This window comes from Brassica napus, chromosome A1 (genome assembly GCF_020379485.1).
Source record: "Brassica napus cultivar Da-Ae chromosome A1, Da-Ae, whole genome shotgun sequence".
Classification (NCBI taxonomy): domain Eukaryota; kingdom Viridiplantae; phylum Streptophyta; class Magnoliopsida; order Brassicales; family Brassicaceae; genus Brassica; species Brassica napus.
Window position 1 is genome coordinate 6,888,260 of NC_063434.1, and position 22,912 is coordinate 6,911,171.

A 22,912-nucleotide genomic window follows, 5' to 3' on the forward strand; every position below is an offset into this window, starting at 1 on the left:
AAATTTTGTTTGGACCCTGTTCAAAAAATATTAACGTTATATTTAAAATATAATAAAATAGTTTAATAAATTAATAATTTTACTTATATAGGTTTAAAGTTTTTTTATAAATTATTAATTCTAAATTAGTGAGTATTAGACCATAATTTATGTATATATTGTTGAAAAATTCTAAAAATTTTATTTTTAATATTCGGATCCTGTTCGACCGCTCCAGTTGCATGTGCTGTTAGACGGCCCTGTTTGGTGCTAATGAAACTTAATAATATGCGTTACTAGGAACGAATGATTTGGTTGTACACAAAGTATGTAACAAAGATTCTTAACAAAAGCGACTTGCTTTGGAAAAAGGGTGACCAAAAGATTAATCCGCGTGTTATATTATTAGTACACAATTTATGTAAAAACGAGGGCTATAGAAACTAGAAAATGGAGAATAATCCACATTTACCTAAAACAAGTAATAAAAACAATATTTTAACCCAATTCCTCCTGTTTTGAATCCTCCTGATCTGCATTTATCATGTAAAATATTTACATCAAAGCTACAAAATTAGATTTAATTTAATACGTCAAATACTTCTTAAGAACTTTATAAAATCAGTTCAAGAATAATCAACTTTCACTCAACTTTCAGACAAAACCCCAAAAGAAAAACACCAGAACCTGAAGAAAGTGAATTCCTTTACGGGTGTGTTGTTTGGTACTATCCTCTTCTCTTTCAGATTTTATATCACAAAGAGTACTCACATGTCTAAAAACCAAAATTTTCTTCTCAATTTTCTTTTCTCATTTTTGGGGATGTTAGTGCAGGACATATAATGATGAACTCAGAACAGCATGAGATCCTCTTTTTACCTGAGTTAGGTCAGAGTCACAGGAGTGTTGACTTGCAAAATTTAGGGCAAAAATAAGAAACTCTAGTACAACAATAATTCACCACAAAAATGGTAACAAAGAGATGACCATACCCATCAACTCTCTGTCACTCGGATGTAAAAGAAGATTTCACTGCAACAATGTTCCATCATCACCTCTCAACTCAAATGATCACTCCTTTTTTTTTTTTTTTTTTGAACTTTCTATGTGTGATTTAACTGTTCCCTAATCACTCTCCCTTTTGCTAATCATTAAACTGGAATTTGTTCTATTTTTTGGGTCAAAAAACTACAACGAGTGCTCACAATGGTGGTAGGGTCATTAAAATATTAAAAGAGGGTTTGTTTTATAGCCACAGAAATGTAAGAAGCTAATCTAAAAGTGATCATTAAGGTTGAAACAAGGTATGTCCTTGTTTGATCTACAGGAAAGAACCATGTGAACTCATAATAAAAAGTTTCCCACTGGTGGGCATTGTTCTTGATGTACCATCTTACTTTGTGTGCCTCTACTTTTGCAGCATACATAATACCAAAGAAAACAACACATACCAATCTCTCAATTGACTACACTCTCATAAATGATCTACTCCCACTCCAAACTCATAACCGATCGGTTCTGGTATTTTGGTTTATCTGGTTAACAACAAGAACCAATCCAAGAAGCAATATGGTGGATACAAAAAATATAAAAGAGAGATTGTTGTTACCGTCAGAAAGTTATAATAACTGAACTTTTAGATTTAGGAACTATACACCTCCTTGGCCATCTATCTACCCTTGACCCTGTTTTCTCAGTCTAATCCAACTGAGTTTCCTGCAGGAATTGCTGTAGGAAAAGCTGACACATAACAAATTCTGTCAGCGATGATTTAGCAAGTTTATGATGTCAAATCAATCAATCACATTAAATAATACTGATCTAACTTTCTTTAAAAAAATGTCGACGAAGAATATTGATAAGACAGTCTTGGAGTTACTAATCATGCAACACCTTTCATTCAAGCTTCAATTATGGGGAATTTTGTAAAAAAATAGCATCTATAGAGTGTAGAAGACAGCTCTTACATATTGCAGAAGTGGGTCCAAATTCACACGCATCTCCTGCAACCTTAAACATTCTAAGTAAACTTACTATTATTACCTGTTGAAACTGGTACCTACAAGCCTATACGCCTGTCAGAACCACACCTTTCACCAACCTTAAGCAAAAGATGACGGTCAAAAGAGGCAGAGATTCGAGTGAAAACCTGCAGCCGAACTTGCAAAAGTATATCCAACAACGGGAAGCTATTGAGAATGTAGAAGGCCATCAAGATCGAGCCAAAATGAAGTTTAGCAACGGTAATATTTTTCTGACGATAAAGAAAAGACTCTGTTACATGGTACAAGAAGATATTGGCTGCTACAATAAGAAAGAGAGCAAAGAAAAATAGAAACCTACTCATAGGTATGAAATATTCAAAAACGCAGAGGAATAAACCACAGATATTAGCAAGCATGACATGTTTACAGCAACGCAAAAACATCTAATCAATCAGTCATGGTCTCACTCCCAACATTCCACATGCCACTGCTTTTCTTTTCTTCGATTTATCTTTTGAAGTTACATAGATAGAAAGGAGATGGTAAAAGGTGTACAAGTAAAGTAAGGAGGTTGTACTCATCCGCAGGTTCACTGTTCCAAACAATTTATATGGCTCACAGTTTGCTCCACGAGTGTAGAAGACAATCTCTTACATATTGCAGAAACGTGTAAGTTTCACACGCATCTCCTGCAACCTTAAAACATTCTAACTTACTTACTAACTGACTACTGAACCTTTGATGTACTATCAGAACAAACTAAAGGCGGTCTAAGAGGCAGAGATTGAAAACCTGCAACCTAACTTGCAATAGTATATCCAACAACGGGAAGCTATTGACACTCTAGAAGCCATCGAGATCAAGCCAATCAACAAAAACATGTTGGCTACTACACTAAGAAAGAGAGCACAGAAAAAAGAAACCTACTCATAGCCTATGGTCTATTAGCAAGCATAACACGTTCACAGCAACGCAAAAAACATCTAATCAATCAGTCACAGTCTCATTCCCAACATTCCACATGCCAGTGCTTTTTCTCCCTCGATTTATCATTTGAATCCACGTAGATAGAAAAGAACATGGTAAAAGGTGTACAAGTAAACTAAGGAGATTATACTCATCCGCTTGTTCACTGTCTCATAGATAATCTCAGGTCCATATTCAGGTAACAGTAGCATCTATCTATCTATCTATCTATCTATCTATCTATGTGAAAGGTTTAGCCTTTTCTACTTTAAAGTAACACAATGAACAAGCATTGTCATGGAGCAACAGATCATAAACACACAAGAATTCATACAAGAGCCTGTGGTGAAAGTGAAACCAAAAGACACAAACTTTGAATTCATGAAACATAAAAGTAACCATTGTTTTTGACAATGTAATCGAAAAAAAAATCAATTGATGTCACAAACATTACATCAACAACAATAACAATGTTCTTACCACCACCCCAAGATCTGTTCGAATCTCAGAAACCGAAGAGCAAAGAGAGCTTCTAGAACACCCAAGCAAGCACCAGCAGCTACGTCGAGCACGTAATGCCTCCCTAACAGAATCCTCGACACAGCAGTCACCGTAGCCCAGATCCACACACCCACCAAGACCTCTCCTTTCACAACTCCCTCTCCACGATCCCTCACCCACCCGTCTAAGAAAGAGTAGCTCGGAGAAACCACTTGAGCTTCAGAAGTGAAGAAGTGAACCGAGGCGGCGACGAAGAAGACGCGGGACGCGTGGCCGGAGGGAAACGAGTAATGATCGGCCGATACTGCAGCTGACATCGAGGGATGATTGTAAGCGGGACGTGGGCGGCGGAAGATCAGCTTCACGATTCCGACGAAGATCAGATCGAGGAGGAGGCCGAGGAGGAAGGGGATGAGGAACGGGCGCAGTGGAGGGGAGAGGAGGAGGGATAGGGAGACCGGGAAGGAGAATCGGAAATCGGCGGAGATTTCCAGGAGAAGGAGGATGAACGGCGGGAGGAATGGCTTCGCCGCCGTGTGAATCGCGGCAGAGACGGCGGCGTCAACCGCTAAGATGGAGCCGACGAAACTCGACGCCGTTGACGGAGACATGACTGTCGTTAGAAATTTAATCTGCGAGATGAAACGGTGGCGTTTACAGGACGAAGAGGATAATAATAATCCATGAAAAGCGTTCGTATGGGCCTTTTGACAAAAAATATATATTTACATTGGGCCTTTCTTCATTTACTCCATTCTATAATCACGGCCAGATATTATTATTCATTACAAAATCTTTTTCTTTGGCTTCATTTCGATTTTTTTCATACACTTGTTGAAGTTACTTACTTTAACACTTACTTTAATACATTTGTAAAATCATTAAAATCTAAACTTTTTGAATAACAAATGATTTTGTATAAAGTTATAGAATCATCAAACCAATAACAATAGATTTTAATGAGAATATGAAAATCTATAAACCAATAACACTAGACTTAGAAATTCTAAGACTCATTATAAATCTCATCCCCACTAACACCCCCAAGTCTATTCATTCTTGATTGAAAGGAATTTCTATGGTGCCAATAAATAAAATAGTGTTATTAATGTTAGAAAACACATATATCATAACAAATCATCCAATTCTGAACATGAGACAATAGTGTTTCTACGGAACAAATCAGTTATAGCCTAAGTGTACTGTTTTTCTTTGTATTATTTTCAACACTTCGTTTCATTATTATACTACTTTATAGAATAGAGTAATCAACATTATGAATCATCTGTTTCGTATGAATTTACTATTCATCATTTAGAAGCGTGAACATATTTCATAGTTCAGTTCATAAAAAAAGTTACAGTAATTCACATTTTAGTTTTATTTATATCATTGAAAGTAACTTGTTACATGTCTTGCTTCCAACTATATGTACTAAATTTGCAAACAAAAATTTAAAATAGTACATCAATGATAAAATCTTTGAATATGGAGATGGTCAGTTGTTTAAACTGAACTGGTCTAATACATGATTACAATACATAATATATCTTGAGAGTTTGAACACCAATGTAATATGTTTAAAGTATATTATCAAGCACTAATCAATTTTCTATAGATGAAAAATATAGTGATCAGAAAATTTCGGGAAATGGGTTGATTTCAACTGAATTGGTCAAATAAAAGTTGTTACAGAGTCTAACACTAAGAATGGTTCATGCAAACGATGGAATGGTTCATGCAAACGATGGAATGTTATGGATGGACAACGTAACATAAGAAATGGATGAGAATTATATATTCTCTTATTTTGCTGCTGAGTCGGTGGGAGTTGCCTCTGTCAAAATCACTTATGAGATGGTTTGTGTTTTTATAGAGTTTAAATCTTGATTATCTGCTGATAGAGCCTTGAAGAAGTAAGTATTTCCCTTCGACGACACTCCAATGGTTATTAGTGATTCTTAATAAATCTTTACACATGTTGTTTACAGTAGTATAAAATTTAATAAATCTTTATACATATGGTTTGAGATCCTCCGTTACGGCTGATAGGTTGAAGAAGTTCTTCGCTACTTACTATACGTCAGTTAAGTATGTTCGATTTGAGTTAGCCGGAAGTGTGATAAGAGGGAGATGGAAGGATTTCCCTTCGAGGGCACTCCAATGCTTATTACTGATTCTGCAGTAGTATAAAATTTCAGAAAAAATATAAATTTCTATGGATTTTTCACCGGTTATGTTAGAATTGCTTATCATCTGGTTAATGTGTAAATGTTGAGATTTAAAATAGATGATATGGATTTTGCACCGGTTATGTTAGAGTTGCTTATCATCCGGTTAATGTGTAAACGTTGAGATTTTAAATAGATGATATGTTTGGATATATCTGGTTTGGTTCTATATTGATTGGTTTACTTCCATTTCAGCATGTTAAACCAGATTGCGCATCTCACTGAAGCTGCCCATCAATGGACCATAAATGACTTAGCTGAGAAATTATCAAGCCCAGTGCCCAGAACCCAAGAATTCTGTAGAATTTGTATCCAACATTATTTCAAAACGGCAATTGTTTAGACTATAATAGATTAGGCCACTAGCAAAAGAGAATTAATAAATAGTTGTACTATGTTTTGGGCCTAATTGAGCCTATTAAGAATTCTTGCATAAAGTTAGTCGAATCCAGAAAAGGAAGTCTAGGGTTTCGTTCTACTTAATTATGCTCTGAAGCTATTTTAGGGTTTGTATAATCAGCCATGAAACATCTGGAGCAGCTGTTCTCGGAAAAATTATTATTAACAACCTCCAGATAACCTCCAGATATATGAAACAGTACAATCTTCAAACTGGTAAGAGAATACTCAGACACAGTTCCAGTCGATTTACTCATCACTATATTCTCTCTAGTCCCGGCTAAGTCCATAGCTAGGTTTCGTTGCGTATCGAAGTTTTGGGCATTCATATTTCGCCGTCATGATTTCACTGAGCTGTTTCTCACCAAGTCTTGCACTCGTCCACTTCTCTTGTTCACCTTAGAAGCTGATGGCAAGTTATTTTTCTACTCAACAACTCAGCCTCATAATCCAGATGATAACTCTTGTAGCCAGCCCATATCACACATCTGTTCCCAAATATATTCCATCTGATACACCCCCTCATCTTCAATATTATGCCCTATATTTTCCGAAGTCTTCTCATGAGTCTTTTTACAAATATTCTCCGACTGATATCTTTGCCCCAGTCTGTGGATTGATCTTGCTTCACGGATGGAAAAGAAGACAGGTGCGGGTGATTTGTAACCCTGCCAAGGGAAAGGTCCTAATCCAAGGGAAAGTTCCTAATCCTACCCAAACTACCCAAAGAAGTTAAAACTACGGGTAACACCAAAGCTCCAGAAGGGACAGAAAAGATCGCAGGGATGTATTTTGGCTATGATCCCATCGGCAAACAGTTCAAAGTGTTGTGTATGACCTCATCAGGTCACGAAATTTATAGACCCGACACTCATTGGGTTTTGTCGTTGGAGTCTGGAAAACGTTTTTGGAGACCGGTCGAACGCAAATTCCATTTTATGGTGACTAATTGGATACGTGGTTATATATGCATAAATGGTTCTTTGTACTTCGGGTTACTCCCAATGCTCTTGGGTGATATTTTACTTCGACGTTAGGTCAGAGAAGTTTTGCCTTATCAACAATGATGTAGACATTCCACCAGGGATTGCAGATCATACAAATTCTTTGACTTTGTTAAACTACAAAGGTAAACTAGGTATTATGAAACTTCGGGAAAGAGAAGTTGTGTTGTGGCATCTAGAAGATGCTACAAGCCATAAATGGTCAAAGCATATCTACGTACTGAATCCTTTAGGGGAGTCAATAGTCACGGGGAACAAGTTTGTTGGAATGACTAGCACAGGCGAGCTTGTGTGGTCGTCGTACTCGTCTCACGGTCTATCAAACCATTTCCACGTTTTCTTCTACAATTTGGAGAGGAATACTTTTACGAGAGTCAATATTAAGGGATTTCGGCATCATAGTGTAAGAAGGATTCATACCTTCATAGACTATGTGGAGAATATGAAGTTTATGTAATTGTGTTCATGGCTTTCCACATATTGACTTGTGACTTTTTTTAATCTTTGATTTCAATAAATGTAATTTACTGTATTCGGTTTTTAGTTTAAATATCAGATGGCCAATAAATGTAATTTACTGTATTCGGTTATTATATGTTCTCGATTTCAACTCTTATAATTGGCTACTATCTATTCTTCTTCATGTGCACGCCAGGACTATATTAAATTCCAACGTTTGCCATGTATTTTTTGCAAATCACAAAAACGTATGAGTTCATCAATGTTAATAGAAGTGTAATTGTTTGTATTCAATGACCAAGCGAAAGCATAAAAAAAGGTACGGGAAGTGGAAGCAGAATCCAGATCCAGAGGATTAGTTCAAGTCATCAACCTTCCTTCTTGTCTTCACAGATGACTTTTCATGTCTTCATATATAAACCGGAGTTTTTTTTAATAGCTTTTAACACTATACTCTGACTTAAGCGATCTTATGAAACTGAGGATTCAATTCATATACCAGTGTAGTCTCGACAAAAACACACTCCAAATTGTCCCCAAAAACAGAGTATATCATACTATATATTACCATCCAAAACACACATTTTGAATCCAACTTACAAAATACTATGTAGTTGAGATTAATGCAAAATTCTCTCATCATGAACAACTATAGTTACAAGAGATTCCAAACAAACAGACAACAACAACATGATAATAAATACCTGTTTTAACTGTGTTCGGTAGTAAACTCAACCCCTAGAACTGATCTTCTGCAGAACACCATCAATAGCGATATCAACGGCATCTTTCTTATTCATCAACCCCATGGAAGCACCATGCCGTCTATACATAACCCTAGGCATCATCTCAATCACTCTCTCCCTCATCCTCGCCACTTCTTCTTTCGGTATACTCATCAACACGTCCGCGATCCTCACTCCCCTGAACACAACATCTTCCTTCGTAATCGTCACCGAGAACTCCGAGAACTCTTCCTCCGGCAAATGCCACCCGTACTGCATCTTCGCCGTCTGGTCTTCGAAGAACACAGGGATGCATCCCGCGATGATCCCGTCGAACGTCGCCTTGCGAGTCGGAGTGTCTCCCGGCGGCTGCAAGCAGAAGGAAGACTGCAACATGGGTCTCATGAACCGAATCGGGTCGTGCTCGCAGATCCCGTTAGAGCAGTCGACGAAGTCGCAGGTCTTGATCTTTTCCGAGGAGGTTTCCGGTTCTGTTTCGGTCACGTTGGTACACTCTAGCCGGATGCTCCGGCGGATATTCGGGGTGGAGGAGGTTCCTCCCCCGCCTGCGAATAGCATGAGAGACGTTCTCCGCGAACGACGCACTCTCCGGATCCAAGACTCCAAAAACGGCAAGCTGTGCGGGTGAAACGACGTCGGGTAAGGAACCGCTTGCTCTTGCCACGGCCAGAAACGCGATTCCAACGTTAACGCCGTTAAGTTGAAAAACTCGGGGCGTTCGAGGAAGGAAGTTCCCCAGATCGGAGGGTCAACGGTCAACGGCTGGGAGAAGTCCCAAGCGGGCCGGGCCATGACGAGGAAATGGTCGTGGCCCGAGCGGCGAGACCAGATCTCCGGGGAGTCTTGCGTCAGGAACGAGAGAAGATCCGACCCGTGATCGGCGCTGGAGTTGACGTCGGATCCGTAGAGGTAGCGGAGAGAGTCGATGCCGGCGTAGTAAGGGAGGTAGACGGCGGAGGCGAGATTCGGGTCGGGCGTGAGGCACGGGTACTCGAGGATCCGACGGTGGAAAATGAGTTCGAGGAGAAGCGGGTCGGTTCGGTACCAGCTTCGGGTGCGGGTATGGGTCTTTGGGCCGAGGCCGTGGTTGGCTAAGTAAGGGCAGAGATCGTCGGTGAGTGGGTAGTGGTTGCAAGTTGAGAGGAGATCGAGATTGAATCGTGAAGGGAGTGTACGGATGTGGATCCAACGGCCGGTGCATTCCGAATCGACGGTTGAGATTTGCTGAGAAACAGTAAGCTCGATGAAGCAGACGAAGAAGAAGATGGTCAATGTCGTGACGGTGGATGTGGAAGCCATAGTTATGGAGTTTTGTCGGAGTGAGTGTGGTGGTTTGTTTCTTTTTATGTTCTCTCTCTTGATTAATGGTAGGAAATGTTTATGCTAATTTACAATAAGTACTTATATTCTCGAGAATTGTTTAATTTGGCCCCTTGTTATTTATGACGACTAAGAAAACCCATGACGGACTCATGATTTTGGTTAATTTGGGAGTAGTACTGAAGATTAGATCTATTTTGGTTAAAAACATAAAAGTAATTTAGTGATATCTAGAGACGAATCTAACGGTGCTTGTGCACTTTTGAACACAATAAAATCGGATGGCGTGAGCGGGGAAAATGGGTTATGTGTGGGTTCAATAACTGAATTTTAATTCCTTTTTTGGTCACTGTTGAATTTCGATTCCTAAAATAAGAAAAATAAATAAATAGGCAAAATTGGGTTTAAATGGTGGTGATTTGAACGGACCGAATAGAATTTTATGAGATTCAAGGTGGGTTACAGTTAAACTGATTCAGTTATGTTGCCTTCCCTCCAAAACAAAGCACAGACCAATGAGAATTGGTTCTGCCGCTGAAAAAACTATATAGCCTCTCTTATCTTCCTATATAGTTAGGATTGATACTAAAGTATTGTCTAGACTCTCTTCGTTTTTTGTAAAGGATTAGTTCTCTTTAGCCTCAGTTTTCTTTTAAACTTGAATCAGAAATCTGAATCAGAAGATTCTATGAACTGAGGATGTACCATTTTAGACAGATTTCCCCTTTAAGAAACTTATGAAATGAATAATGAAAAAGTTTTAATTGTAATACATTTTAATTGATGGATAATATGGAAAAATGATAAATTAAAATATAAATGCCGAAACTGTTAAAAACAGAAACTAGAAAGTGAAAAAAAAAAACAAAAAAAAAAAACAAGCAGAGCGTTGGATGAAGCTCTTATGATACTCCTACATAATCATCAAATACTTGTGGAGTCTTCCATCTTTCTCCATTTCACCAAAGTCTTGAGAAACTTCTTTACCTACAACACCATTTTACACCACAACCATTACATTTACATATAAAACATAACATATGTACTGATAAAAGACTACAGATTATTATGTAATTAGTACCTCTGAGGGGTCTCTAAGAGAGTAGAACGCATTGCTTTCTTTAGGCACGGACGATACCAATATTCCAAATCCTTGCTCCTTCTCCCTTAGTACCTTGAATGCATCCTCATCAGTCTTGTCATCTCCGATAAATATTGGGAGGAAGTCATCATCGTTGCTTAATCCGAGAGACTCCAACAGAAACTCCACTGCTTTCCCTTTGTTCCACTCTATCACAGGACGAACTTCTAAAACCTAATCATATTAACAAAACACAAGTAAACCAACTGTGTTTGTGTGAATTTAGAGTGATGTTACATTCATTGCAAGCAAGTACCTTTCTCCCGTGAGTTAGACGCAGACGAGGGTATTGCTTCAGGTGGTCATGAACGCGTTGAGCAACGATTAGCCAGTCTTCCTTATCAACGTTACGGTAATGAACAGAGGCGCAGAACTTGTGGTTCTCTACTTTTGCACCTTTGATAGATTTAGTCAGCTCAACGAGATTTTTATAAACCTCTTCGATGACCGGTATGAACTCTTTGGCAGGCTGAAAGAGGTTTACCTCCTCACCCTATTAAAAAAGAAGTAACAAAGAGATTAGAAGAGTTTGTTTGAAAATATAAATTTGAGACAAGGTACAATTCATTGTACCTGCTGGTCAGTGGATTTTATACAGTTGGGGTTTTCAGGTGACCCATTGACATTTGCTGGAGTCATTATGTCCATGCCATGACTACCCGCGTAATAGAGTTCGGTTAGTCCTACCAATTCGTAAACCTGACACATGAGCAAAGTCCAAACTGTGTTAGCGTTTTTAACTTTTGGTTGTATTGTGGTTAATGGATGGTTTAAAAGTCTCACCTTGTCACGGCTTCTACCACTAATAATTGCTGTTGGGAAGTACTTGGCCACATCTTTAACAGCAGCACGCATCTGAGAGAGAGTCAACTTGTTAGCCTTTTGTGTTTCAGACAAGAGCATAATAATAATAATAATAATAATAATAAAATGTCTTTTTCTTGTTCTTACCGCATCAGACATAATGGCACGATCAGGGTCATCGACTATTGGGGAAAGTGTTCCATCATAGTCTAGAAACACAGCTATCTTCTTGTCCTTAGCTTGAGCTGCAATATGCCCAAAAGAGGTAATCGCTGAAGGATACTTGAGCTGTCAATGTTAAAAGAATAAAAGTGTAAATAATAGAGAGATAAAAAAACATCTGTGAATGAAACAAACCAAGAGATATATTATGTTTTACCATCCAAGCCCGTTGAGCAAAGTCATCTTCAGGAGCAATCTCGATGTTGAAGTCCTTGACAAGCCTCTTACGTGGCGGGGAAGAGGAAATCATTGCTTCTAACCAACCATTGGATCTAACATCGTCGAGCTTAGGGATCTTCTTCCTCAAACTCATGAATCTACCTGAAGGGAAGGATGATCCGAGTCTTGATTTGCTGACTGGTGTAGTAGGCTCAGAGAGAACAGGGGTCGTCTTGTTTATATTAATATCCATTTAACTCCAAATCAAAATGCTTTCAAACAAGAAAATTCGATGGGATCTTCTTTTTATCCGACTGTTTTGTCAATGAAAAACCACTTCTTCAATGTTTTCTTGTCACTGCTTGTTGGTGAACGGTCCATTAAAAGTTAACACTGAAGTTGATTATACACAAACAAAAAAAAAAACAATATTAAGAAAATGTTGAAAACTTTTTGTAAGAATATTCATAAGTTTCTTGAAAACTAGAAAGCTTTTATTTTCACATTACCTTATCATCTCTAAGGCTTTTACTACAAGTAATACACTGTTAGCCTGATCTTGAGCTTCAACTACAAAACCTGCATAATATACAACCACAAGAAACAGAGTAAATCAGGATGCAAGTTTCTACTAAATTTAATGTAACAGGACAGCGCAAAAAAATAAAGTTTCTTTCTTTTTGGATGTTTCATCACAAAGCATCAAGGAAGACATAAAAGCAGAACATAACAAAGTCAACAAGAAAGTTATGTTCTTTTTTTTTTTTTAACTCTTCCTCTTGTTTTTACCTAATCATCTTAATGGTTGTTTAATGGCATTAAGAGAAAAGGAGTCACTGATATTGACAACTACCAGAAGTTTACAACCGACTTTTCTATATGACAGCCAATACTATCACTATTATTAAGAGCTACCGACAAAAAAAACTTATAGCTTCTTCTTCTGTTACTCCAAACTGTTCAAAAGAACGCGTATATACTACCAAACGAACAGTTCAAAACTAGTCTCTAAAGTCAAAATTAAATTCACTATTTTATCAAAAGAGGTAAATAAAAAACCCAATTTGGGCCGTAAGTAACATTCAAAAGATGTGAATTAAAAGGTTTTACAGAAACCAATGGTGTAAGGTTACGAAAGAACAGAGACATATTCAAACAAAGAGGGAATCAAATGTTCGATAAAAAAAACGCAAGAGATCTAGAAATATCATAAACAATAAACCTAAAATGGGGTCGAACGAGCTATTAAACCCGGTGCTATACAACAATCCACGAATCAAAAAGGGATATAGATATCAAACCTGATTCAAACGAGCTGGAAAGAACAAAGCAGCAGCAGGCGCCAAGAAGAAGGGAGGAGAATGCAGATTTTCTCTCCTTTTGGAAAGAGAATCTTAGAGAGATCGGGGAAGGAGATTTTTTGTTTTTTCTTCTGTACGAAAACCCTGAAATTTGCAGGGGGAATATACTGAAAATCCCGAGTTTTAGGGAAAGAGAGATGAGAGAGGAGAAGGAGAGAAAAAGAAGGAGACGGGGGGCTTTGGTATTTATAGAGTTTGCGAGAGAACAATAACAGGTCTGTTTCTCAAAGAGACAGAGCAGAGACGTGGTTAACAAGGTTATTAACCTCTTCTGAATACCGAAAACACCCCTACGTGTATGATTTGTTTACAAATCTGCCATTAAGACCATGTTAAGTTTCTTATTAGCTTCCCTGAATAAAAAAACTATTTGCATTATTTTATGATTAACGAGTTCGTCATTAGGCAGATTCTGGGGTGGAATCTTTGATTTATTCAATGTTCACATTTCAAAAAAATTAGTAATGTTTGTGCAATGCATTAACATTTGATATTATGGTGGTGATTCCACAGTCCACACCTTGTTATTATAGAAATGTATTTTTCTTCCTTGACCAAATGAATTGGTCGTTGATTTGGGTGATAAACGGCATTACTCACCCGTGTAAATTACCATGTTTAATGGTTTCTAGAATTCTCACTTCTACGAAAAATTAAATTTTACTAGTGTATACTAGTATTTCGAAACTACAGGGAAAGAAATAAAGAAAAGCATTTTTGGATTTTACCAGGAAAAAAAAAACATTTATGGAGGAAGATATAAATAATTTAATAAACCGTGTTGACTAATGAAAAAGTTACTACCTACAATAAATTTGGGAGAGAAAAAGAAAAACCAAGGCGGACGTTAGTTTGTTACCCAAAAGGAGCTGGTTCGTGAATAGACACGTGCTTACAAGTCTAGAGAGTTGAATAAGCGTAGGCGCCACGTGTTAAATCTGATATTGTGACGCAACCACGTGTTAGTTGGGCCTTCATGGGCCCATATAAATAATCTGTAGTATTTTCTAGTTCCGGTGTCATTTTTCGGCATATTTATCTGATTTATCATTGCCTTTTCGTATACGACGTTCGCGAATTGTAAGTGACATTCAGCCAAATTAAGATGTGTATAATACACACAACACATTTATGTATTCTAGTTGAACATAACATCAAGTTTACTTGTAATGAGAATGACAGAATGATGTGGATGCTGAGGCTAATGTGTTATTAAATTAGGTTTATAGAGTTTAACAATTACTTAAAAGATGTTAGTTGATGAAGAGTTAAAAATCACGGGACCCATAAATAACTAAAGGACCAATAGAAGTTTGGTATGTGAAGTGGGTCCAGGTACTGAATACACGGCTGGGATTTGCTCTTCGTGATCACTTTATTGGTGGTGGTGGAGCTTACATATAGTTTTCACTTTTCATGCATCATGGTAGCTGAATGAATATAATTATTTTCCCATTAATTGAGACCATAGTAAAAGAATTTCTTCAGATTCGAAGTAACTATAAAATGAAACATAAATTACAGTGAAGAATGAATGATTTTGTGTATATTTTTTCTTATTAAATTAATAAATAAAATGAAAAATAGAAAGGTAAAAGATTGAAATTAAAGAGAAAAGAAAACAAAAAGAAACAGCTATATTTAGTTTGGTCATAGGAAGGTTCACCACGTGTATCCTACGCTGCATCTATGACGATTGACGGCCACAACCATATGCTGACGCAATGATGACACAGCTGAAAATGACAAATACATATATACCTTCTCGAGTATTTGACAGATCGATAAATCTCACACCTTCCCGAGTCGCCATTTACTGGAAGAATTTTATAAATAAGAACAGTTGAAAACAAATCATACTGTGTTTATTTAGCAAAAAAAAAAAATTATAATGTGTTTCGAGAATCAACAATCTAAGTAGGTGATGGAAGTACATAATATGAAAGTAAAATGAATGTTGTAAGAATATAAGAGATTTGTATTAATACTACAATTTAAGAAACATCGACAGGTATGTGCGGGTGCATTATTTGCACATTGGGTTAGTGCATTTGCTAGATTCAATGTATCTGACTATACAACAGTTCTCCTGTATGTATTGGATTAATATTTTTATCATTTCCTTATACTCCTTCGGTCCTTCCAACATTGCAATGTAAACCGGCGACATACCAATGTAAACATGCGGTTGAAAAGACATCCTCTGTTTTAGCCTTTGCAATTTTTAGTATTATTGTACAGAGGGAAACAGCCTGTAGTTACCTTTGTTCTTTGTTGGTATCGATTGTACTTGGTCTGGAAAATCATAATATAATAGTTATACATAAAGAAATACTGATTAATAATGAAAAGTCATATGTGCCGACCACTAACTATAAGCTCAATTTGTCAACGAACCCATGTTATCAGAGTGTTAATGATAAGACAACGTTTTATGATAACATATAGTGTTATAAGTCACCTGCTTATGTGTCTCCACGTATCCTAATGCAAACATATACATGCAACTATGCAAGCGTATGTCGTATATATTGTTGTCCCAAATTTTGTTTTCATTACGATATCTTGCATTACATGATCCGACTAGTAAAATACGCTATATACATGATATATTTGCCATATGGGCTTAGTATTTTAATTAGCTCCTCTTATTAATTCGGTCCTTCGGACATTGCAATGTAAATCGGCGACATACCAATGTAAACATGCGGTTGAAAAGATAAACCACAGCACTTTCTTTCTTTTAGTCTTATTACTATTATTACTGTTTAGAAAAACAGCCTGTAGTAATCTTTATTCTTTTTTTTGCTAAGGATGTTAATATCATAAATGAAATAAAAAGAGTTTTTACATGAGTAGAAACACTAATCTAAAATTGCTTCTCTGGCAAAAAAAGGAAAAACAGAGAGACAATTAAGTTACATTTGTGGTGCTGCAAACATCAGTGGCTCCAAAGAGGTAGATAGTTGAGGAATCTTTTCCTCCTGTTTCTTGCGTGGATGGTGTTGCGAATGTCCCTGTCTATGCACTTATTGATGGTACTTGGTTTGGCAAATGATAATATAATAAGTATACATACAGAAATGTTGATTCAATAGTTAAAAAATCATGTGTGCTGACCACTAACTATAAGCTCAGTTTGACAATATTCACGTGTTATCACAGTGATAGTGATAAGGCAACATTATTTGATAACATATAATCTTATAAGTCACCAGCATATGTGCCTCCTCGTATCACAATGCATACATATACATGCAAGCATATATCGAATGTGATTGTTTGTCATAGTTAGGAGAAACTTTTAGTTGAAAACATATTTACTCTATTTTCAGCTAAAACTACACCAATCAAGTGGAAAAAGTTTCTCATTAATTTACTTTAGGTTGTGATTGGTAGGAAACTCAGTGAAGTAAAAAAGACAGAGTAAAGTGGAGTAATAGAGTGAAAAAGAAAAATGTAAATTTGAATAAATAATAACAAAAAAAATTGTTGCGCTGGATTTCACATGGTAAATATAGAGGAAATGTTTACTCTTTAAGACATTAAAAGACAAACAACTTTAGCGCAACCGAGAGTAAAACATTTTCTTTCTTTTTTTCACCTGACTGGTTATAAAAAAGCGTAACACAGCTAAAAAATATTTTATTCTCAGATATTTACTCTAACTTGACCTTTCAGTCACACTCTTAGTTACTGTATATTTAATGGTAAAAGCATTTTTTTCGTTCCTTATAGATTTGATGGAGGAAAACAGTTATTTTCACTTTTTTTTTTGTTTTTAGTTTATAACTTTTTACTCTAAAGATTTTACTCCTAATTCCTCTATTTTCTATTACTCTAGATTACGATAGATTTACCGATCACACCCATCGTATATTCCCTTTTAGGGGAGGGGAGACTATGGTATTCTGCATTACATGATCCGAGTACTAAAATATGCTATTTAAATGTATGATGACAATTTTCAGGGTAATTTCGTGACAAAATATGCATATATCTACCATAAAGTATATATTCATTATCCTAAGCACAAGACTTATACACCGTGTTGCAAAGGTCCTGCTAGATCGGTACAATCAAAAACACAAGCTTAACATTTAGTCGGTTTTAACCGGTGGAGTAGTATGTTCCTTGTGCATCTGGTTTTAAAAGAGTTTGTAGTCGTTTGAGTTGCATCGCAGATTAGCAGTGTTAGAATTTTGAAAAACTACAGGAGTGGAATAGGTTTTGAGGGATGTTTTTTTTCCTGAAGAATGTGGTAACTAGGCCAACTCCATCGGTTGGTTTTTGCTGGGTTTTTATCAATTAAAAAAACAAAAAGTAAGAAAGTGTGTCAGAAGAAGTAAGACTTCTCTAAACCTCTTGAGCACAGATGTCTTTCTTCAATTGAGTGACTTTTTTTACAAAATACAAGATTTAAATAAAAAGTAAACCATTATCAAAGTATTAATATTTTTATCACAAAGAACCTAATATGAGTATATTCACCATTGGAGTTGCTTTTAGATGGTTTCATCGCGATCAGGGTATAGAGTGTTGTTTTGTTTTGTTCGTTCCTTGTTTAATCTTCTACTTTTCAGTATTTGCAGTGTTTCTTTTAAATCTTTTTTTTGCTACTAATTGTAATTTTCGTCAAAAATACAGAACTGTAATATATTTTTATATGTTTACCAAAAGAAGTATGTATTCATAATAGTTATGAGGTTCTAACCAGATAAAGATAGTCAAAATTCAAAAACCACTTCATTATAATTTATAAGAAACTAATTCGTTTCTTTTATCAAGAACCTGTACTGAAAGATCCTATATTCACGAATCACGTACTAGTTAACAATAGAAACGACTCATATACCACATGTTACGTGAATTAATTTTTGTATTGAGTTTTTTTTCAAATGTTAATAGTCCTAGAAAATTGATTGATAGATAGTCCCCCGAATAAATAAAATCATTTTCATGTGAACGACGACATTTCTTATATTATATTGGATCTGAACATAGAAAAATGACCAATGAACCTTTATACGCCAGCTAACAAAAGGCAGCATACGGCTCGTTAAATAAATTGGAAGAAGTGATAAGCACTAATAGATTCAACAAGTCCTCGAGAATAAGTCGTTTATCTTATAATATAAGACTAGTTTGGCCAGGCCATATGCATATTATTATTACATGCATGAGCATTTGATAATTTCAAATCGGTTGAAATCTCTCTATCACTCTATATTATATATAATACCCCCGATTAATTAACACCCTCGTTTATTCTAAAGGAGATTACTTAGAATTAGATGGTCGAGGCCGACGTTATTGTCAAATCTTTATGTTTATTAAAACAGAGTTGTTGAAGACTTTGAATTGCCCTCATTTTTAGCGTTTCAAGCCATGTAAACGTCAAACTGGTTCAATATCATCAAACTGTTTCAGCGAGTACTTAAAATAAAATAAATATAAACCTAAAAGCAGTGAGTTGTATTTGTACGACACGTTTATAAGATTAATTTAATCGACATCAAAGTTCAACTATGTTTTCATTTCGGCGGTGCATATGCTCCTAATCTTTTAAAAGGTCTCTAGCGCTGGTGGGCCTAGTCTACCATAGTCGAAACAATTGTACATAAAGTTCAGATACATATTCTACAGAAATTCTAGGCTTATGGGCTCGATAATATTTCTCAGCTATGCCATGGGCTCCATCGATGGTCAGCTGCAGCCAGATGCAAACTCTGGGTTAACATGTTAAAATGGAAGGAAAACCAATCAATCTAGAAACCAAACCGAAAAATTCCAAACAAACCACAACTGAACAAACCGATTGACATGCTATATTCGTTCAACATTATACATACAGTAATTTGGACTGACTCTCAATTAATGTTAAGTGTTTTCTAAACTAACATACGAACATTAACAAATAGACTCTTAGTAGTTCACATTCTTTGAGAGTCCATCCAAATTATGTATAAGAAGAAACATAGACCTAAGAGTGTTCTGTTTTTGTAGGTGCTGGATAAGCCCTCCTAGCTAAACAAGTAAGCAACATTGCATTTCTCTGAAAAGTGGAAAACTTACAAAACCATATCATCTATACAAAATCTCAACATAACCGGATAATAACCGGCTATGGCCGTCTCTATAGAATGTAATATGTAACATAACGGAGTGCAACTCCATAGAAATTTACAAAATTTTGAAAACATTCTACAACTAATCAAATCTTGATTCAACCATGAAGAAACACAGAGTTATTTATTTTCCTAATTGGGCAATGCAACGACCTCGAAATCTTGGAGAAGAACCTGATCTTTAAACCCAGCAAGAAACTGACACAACCCTTCAAGATACAAAGCTGCTTGATGCTCGCTCGTAGCTCCAACAATGTCCATGATCACACTCTTCCTCAAACGGTTCGCGTCAACAAAGATACTCACAAGCTCCTCCATCTCTCCCTTGGCCGCATCCTCCACACCCGCCGAAGCTGCCGTCACCGCCGTCTTCCTCTTCTTCCCCACCTGATACGACGCGATCCAGTTCTCCGAGACGCGAGACACGAACCCTCTCTGCGCTTTCCTCACACGGTCCATAAGAACAGGAACCATAAGCCTCATCGTACACTCTATCTGATCGATCCTCATCACCAGCTCGTCCGACGGATCTTTCCACGCGGTGGCGATCTTCAAGGGCTGGTTCACGAGGTCCGGAATCAAGCGGAGGGTGTCCTCGTCCTCGTAGTCGGAATCTTGATTCTCGCGGTCGATGAAGGAGCGGAGGAGGTTGGTGAGGAGGTACGGGTGGATGTCGCCGAGGAAGAGGAAGGGCGTCTCGAGGGAGTTGCGCCACGAAGGGAAGAGGAGGTAAGGGATGGTGTTGGGGTCGGCGGCGAGGTCTAGGGTTTCGTAGTACAAGACGAGGTGGCGGAGGACGAGGTCGACGTTGGAGGAGAGGACGGAGGCGGAGGCGGCGGAGGAGAGGGATTGGCGGAGGAGAGGGAGGCAGTTGTCGGTTAGGGTTTTGGACCAGTCGGAGTAGAAGTCGTTGAACCGGCGAGTGGGTTTCTTGCGGGAGAAGATAGAGAAAGGCATTTTCTTGCGGGAGACGATTTGTTTCTTAGCTTCTCGAGGGTTCTTTATATCATATGAGGTCTCACTCTGTTTTTTTGGAGGGAATGCAATATATAACTGAATCGGTGATGTCGGTTATATTGGAAACTAAACCAGAAACTTCTGAGTTTCAATTTCGTTCGGTTCAGTTAATAGTACTATACCAGTCCAACCTGCTCTTAACCGCCTGTGAGACTAAAGGTAATGTTCAAGTCAGTACACACGTTGGCTCTATTCAATTATTTTGTACAGAGAATTTTGATGATATTGAACCGGATAGTTGTTATATATCTCACATACATTACAAAAAGAGTACTATTACCAATTACGCAACATTCCAAAGAGTACTATTAGTTTTTCTGAATGGTAATTAGCCAGGCCCTCTGTCATCGCAGCTTGAGAGATCTACGGGTTCGTCTTCGGTAAACCATCTCCGCTTAGCCTACTCCTCGTTACCTTCAGTATTATCCAGGTTCTAGGAAGTGCTTGTTATGAATTAAAGTGGACTTCACTTTTGTTGCTTGACTGTAGTTCCAAGTTTGGTTTTTCTAAACAAACTCGGTTCTTGATTGATGTTATAGTTTTTTTTTTAAATCTTTTTTGCGGCCTATTGCATCGGATTTGCTTTGAAGCAGACGAGATTGCAACTATTTGTAATCAGACTTTCATTAACTTGTTAATGATATTTACATTTTTAGCAAAAAAAAAACTAAACAGGTATAATGTTCACTAAAAGTTGTCACCTTCATTGCTTAGCTAGCGACTAGCAACATCCACCATGCAAACAGCGGATTAGCTGAAAACCCTCTTTGGTCTCATATATAAAGAAGTATACACTAATTTTAAGAAGGTTTTTCCAGCGTACTAAACATAAACATGTAATTACGAATAGTAAACAAATGCAAGACCATCTCATCCATTAATATATGCTAGAAATAATGCACTGTTTTATGTAGCCATGACAAGTTTCAAAAAAAAAAAAATTTATGTAGCCATGACAAAGTTTGTTTTCTTTATTCTCTTTGTCGTTTAATTGGTAAATAAATATAATTCATTTCCTGAAATCAAGTAAATTGATAGTTCGATAACACGATATATGATTTTAGGAATCTGATTATACCAACAGTGATTGGTGAATGATGTATAATTATTGACTAGTTTGGTGTTGGATTCTAGTGATTATATAATTCAAGTCAGAAAATGTCAAAAGGATAAGGAACATGATTATATTTAGCAGCAAAACATTAAGATCCGTGATTGGGGGATTAACAACAAGTGAACAGATTTAGAATATGGCCTCTCAAACTTTATTTTCATTTGATCATATTGTCTTTTTGTCCCCGAAACATGTCTGACGTTTTACTTTCCCTGCTAGTCTTTCGCTGCTCGTAATTTTGTCTTGTGCATACGGATTACGGCTCATCACCATTAAAAGATATCTTATTTCAGATTTCGAAAGTTTACCAAACACAGTTAAAAATATCTTAAGTATTTTTGTTGTATTACACAATCACATAATTAAGTATTAAAGGGGTTTATGTTCAATAAATTATGATAATCTATTTACATAATTAAAACACAATGAATCTTATAAATAATACATCAAGTTATATGATAGAACTGTGATATAACTTATTTCGTGCAATGGTCCCCCCATACATAGAATTATATATTTACAATTGTCGTTATTTCAATCTCTACTCGGTCAGCTTGGGAGGATTCATCTGGTCTATATTTATTTAAAAATTCATCTGCTCTATCTATATTATTAAAACTAAAGTATTTTTTAGTACTGTTTGGAAACATGAATAAAACATAAATGAGAATTGTTTGGAAACAAGGATAAAACATAAATGAGAATTGTTTGGAAACATGGATAGCAGATTAATTACTTTCTTTTATTTACACATTTAGTCATTGCATTTATTATAAATTATATATTTCCTTTTTGTATTTTTATTTATAGATTCTGCCAATACATTTAAAATTAATTTAAATTAATTAATTACAATGGTTGTTGTTTCTTTATAGTGAAAATAAAAAAAAACTAAAATATATAGTATATCTTATATAAAAGAATTTAAAATATAGTATTACTTTATTTAGTTTAGTCAAATATAAAAATTTCGAGAGTTCAATTTTCAAGAAAATAAAATATCATAAAATTAATAATAATTCATAGAAAACTAATGCAAAAATTAAATTTTAGGCATGTTTTCCTTAACAGACAAACAACAGGTCAATATATGAATTATACAATTACATCAAATTACATTAAGTTATAAAAAATAATATAATATTATGTACAAATAAAAAAAATTATTATCAAACATCTATATTATAAAATAATATATTTTATTCTCTTTTTTTAACGCTGATTTATTATGATATTATAATTATGATATGAGAAAGATTACATAGACGATTCTACTCTATATGTACATTACAAAACATAAAAATATATATATGGAATTTTTTAATCAAACCAGCGGTTTATGATTTTATGTTAAACACAAATTAAATCAAACACCC

The 22,912-nt window shown here is 36.2% G+C and overlaps 4 protein-coding genes and 1 pseudogene across 4 annotated transcripts; 1 reads left to right on the top strand and 4 right to left on the bottom strand.

Annotated features, from left to right (window-relative positions):
• Positions 1 to 3,282: 3,282 nt before the first annotated feature.
• LOC106376531 (probable lipid phosphate phosphatase beta) lies at positions 3,283 to 4,267 on the bottom strand. Its single transcript, XM_013816622.3, has one exon. It carries the CDS (start codon positions 4,040 to 4,042, stop codon positions 3,407 to 3,409), a length of 636 nt encoding a protein of 211 aa, XP_013672076.2. The 5' UTR covers positions 4,043 to 4,267; the 3' UTR covers positions 3,283 to 3,406.
• Positions 4,268 to 6,253: 1,986 nt separating this feature from the next.
• Positions 6,254 to 7,819, top strand: LOC125578331 (annotated as a pseudogene).
• Positions 7,820 to 8,054: 235 nt separating this feature from the next.
• Positions 8,055 to 9,633, bottom strand: LOC106376533 (probable xyloglucan galactosyltransferase GT19). The gene has a single exon (XM_013816623.3). It carries the CDS (start codon positions 9,567 to 9,569, stop codon positions 8,256 to 8,258), a length of 1,314 nt encoding a protein of 437 aa, XP_013672077.2. The 5' UTR covers positions 9,570 to 9,633; the 3' UTR covers positions 8,055 to 8,255.
• A 682-nt stretch (positions 9,634 to 10,315) lies between these two features.
• Positions 10,316 to 13,468, bottom strand: LOC106376534 (probable trehalose-phosphate phosphatase G). The gene is made up of 9 exons (XM_013816624.3): positions 13,218 to 13,468; positions 12,426 to 12,495; positions 11,915 to 12,309; positions 11,683 to 11,823; positions 11,515 to 11,586; positions 11,305 to 11,430; positions 10,988 to 11,224; positions 10,672 to 10,905; positions 10,316 to 10,577 (listed from the first exon to the last, which is right to left on the bottom strand). The coding sequence occupies exons 3-9, from the start codon at positions 12,167 to 12,169 to the stop codon at positions 10,515 to 10,517; spliced, it is 1,128 nt and encodes a 375-aa protein (XP_013672078.2). The 5' UTR covers positions 12,170 to 12,309; positions 12,426 to 12,495; positions 13,218 to 13,468; the 3' UTR covers positions 10,316 to 10,514.
• A 5,456-nt stretch (positions 13,469 to 18,924) lies between these two features.
• LOC106375182 (protein INAPERTURATE POLLEN1) lies at positions 18,925 to 20,583 on the bottom strand. Its single transcript, XM_013815051.3, has one exon. The coding sequence runs from the start codon at positions 20,360 to 20,362 to the stop codon at positions 19,538 to 19,540; it is 825 nt and encodes a 274-aa protein (XP_013670505.2). The 5' UTR covers positions 20,363 to 20,583; the 3' UTR covers positions 18,925 to 19,537.
• Positions 20,584 to 22,912: the final 2,329 nt, after the last annotated feature.

What these genes read in the sequence shown, in the direction of transcription:
- LOC106376531 (XM_013816622.3), bottom strand. Translation starts at nt 4,042, where the DNA reads ATGTCTCCGTCAACGGCGTCGAGTTTCGTCGGCTCCATCTTAGCGGTT.
- LOC106376533 (XM_013816623.3), bottom strand. Translation starts at nt 9,569, where the DNA reads ATGGCTTCCACATCCACCGTCACGACATTGACCATCTTCTTCTTCGTC.
- LOC106376534 (XM_013816624.3), bottom strand. Translation starts at nt 12,169, where the DNA reads ATGGATATTAATATAAACAAGACGACCCCTGTTCTCTCTGAGCCTACT. An exon ending in GTGCCATTATGTCTGATGCG is followed by an intron (nt 11,587 to 11,682) that starts GTAAGAACAAGA and finishes ACTCTCTCTCAG; the next exon opens with ATGCGTGCTGCTGTTAAAGA. An exon ending in CTCTTAGAGACCCCTCAGAG is followed by an intron (nt 10,578 to 10,671) that starts GTACTAATTACA and finishes ATGGTGTTGTAG; the next exon opens with GTAAAGAAGTTTCTCAAGAC.
- LOC106375182 (XM_013815051.3), bottom strand. Translation starts at nt 20,362, where the DNA reads ATGCCTTTCTCTATCTTCTCCCGCAAGAAACCCACTCGCCGGTTCAAC.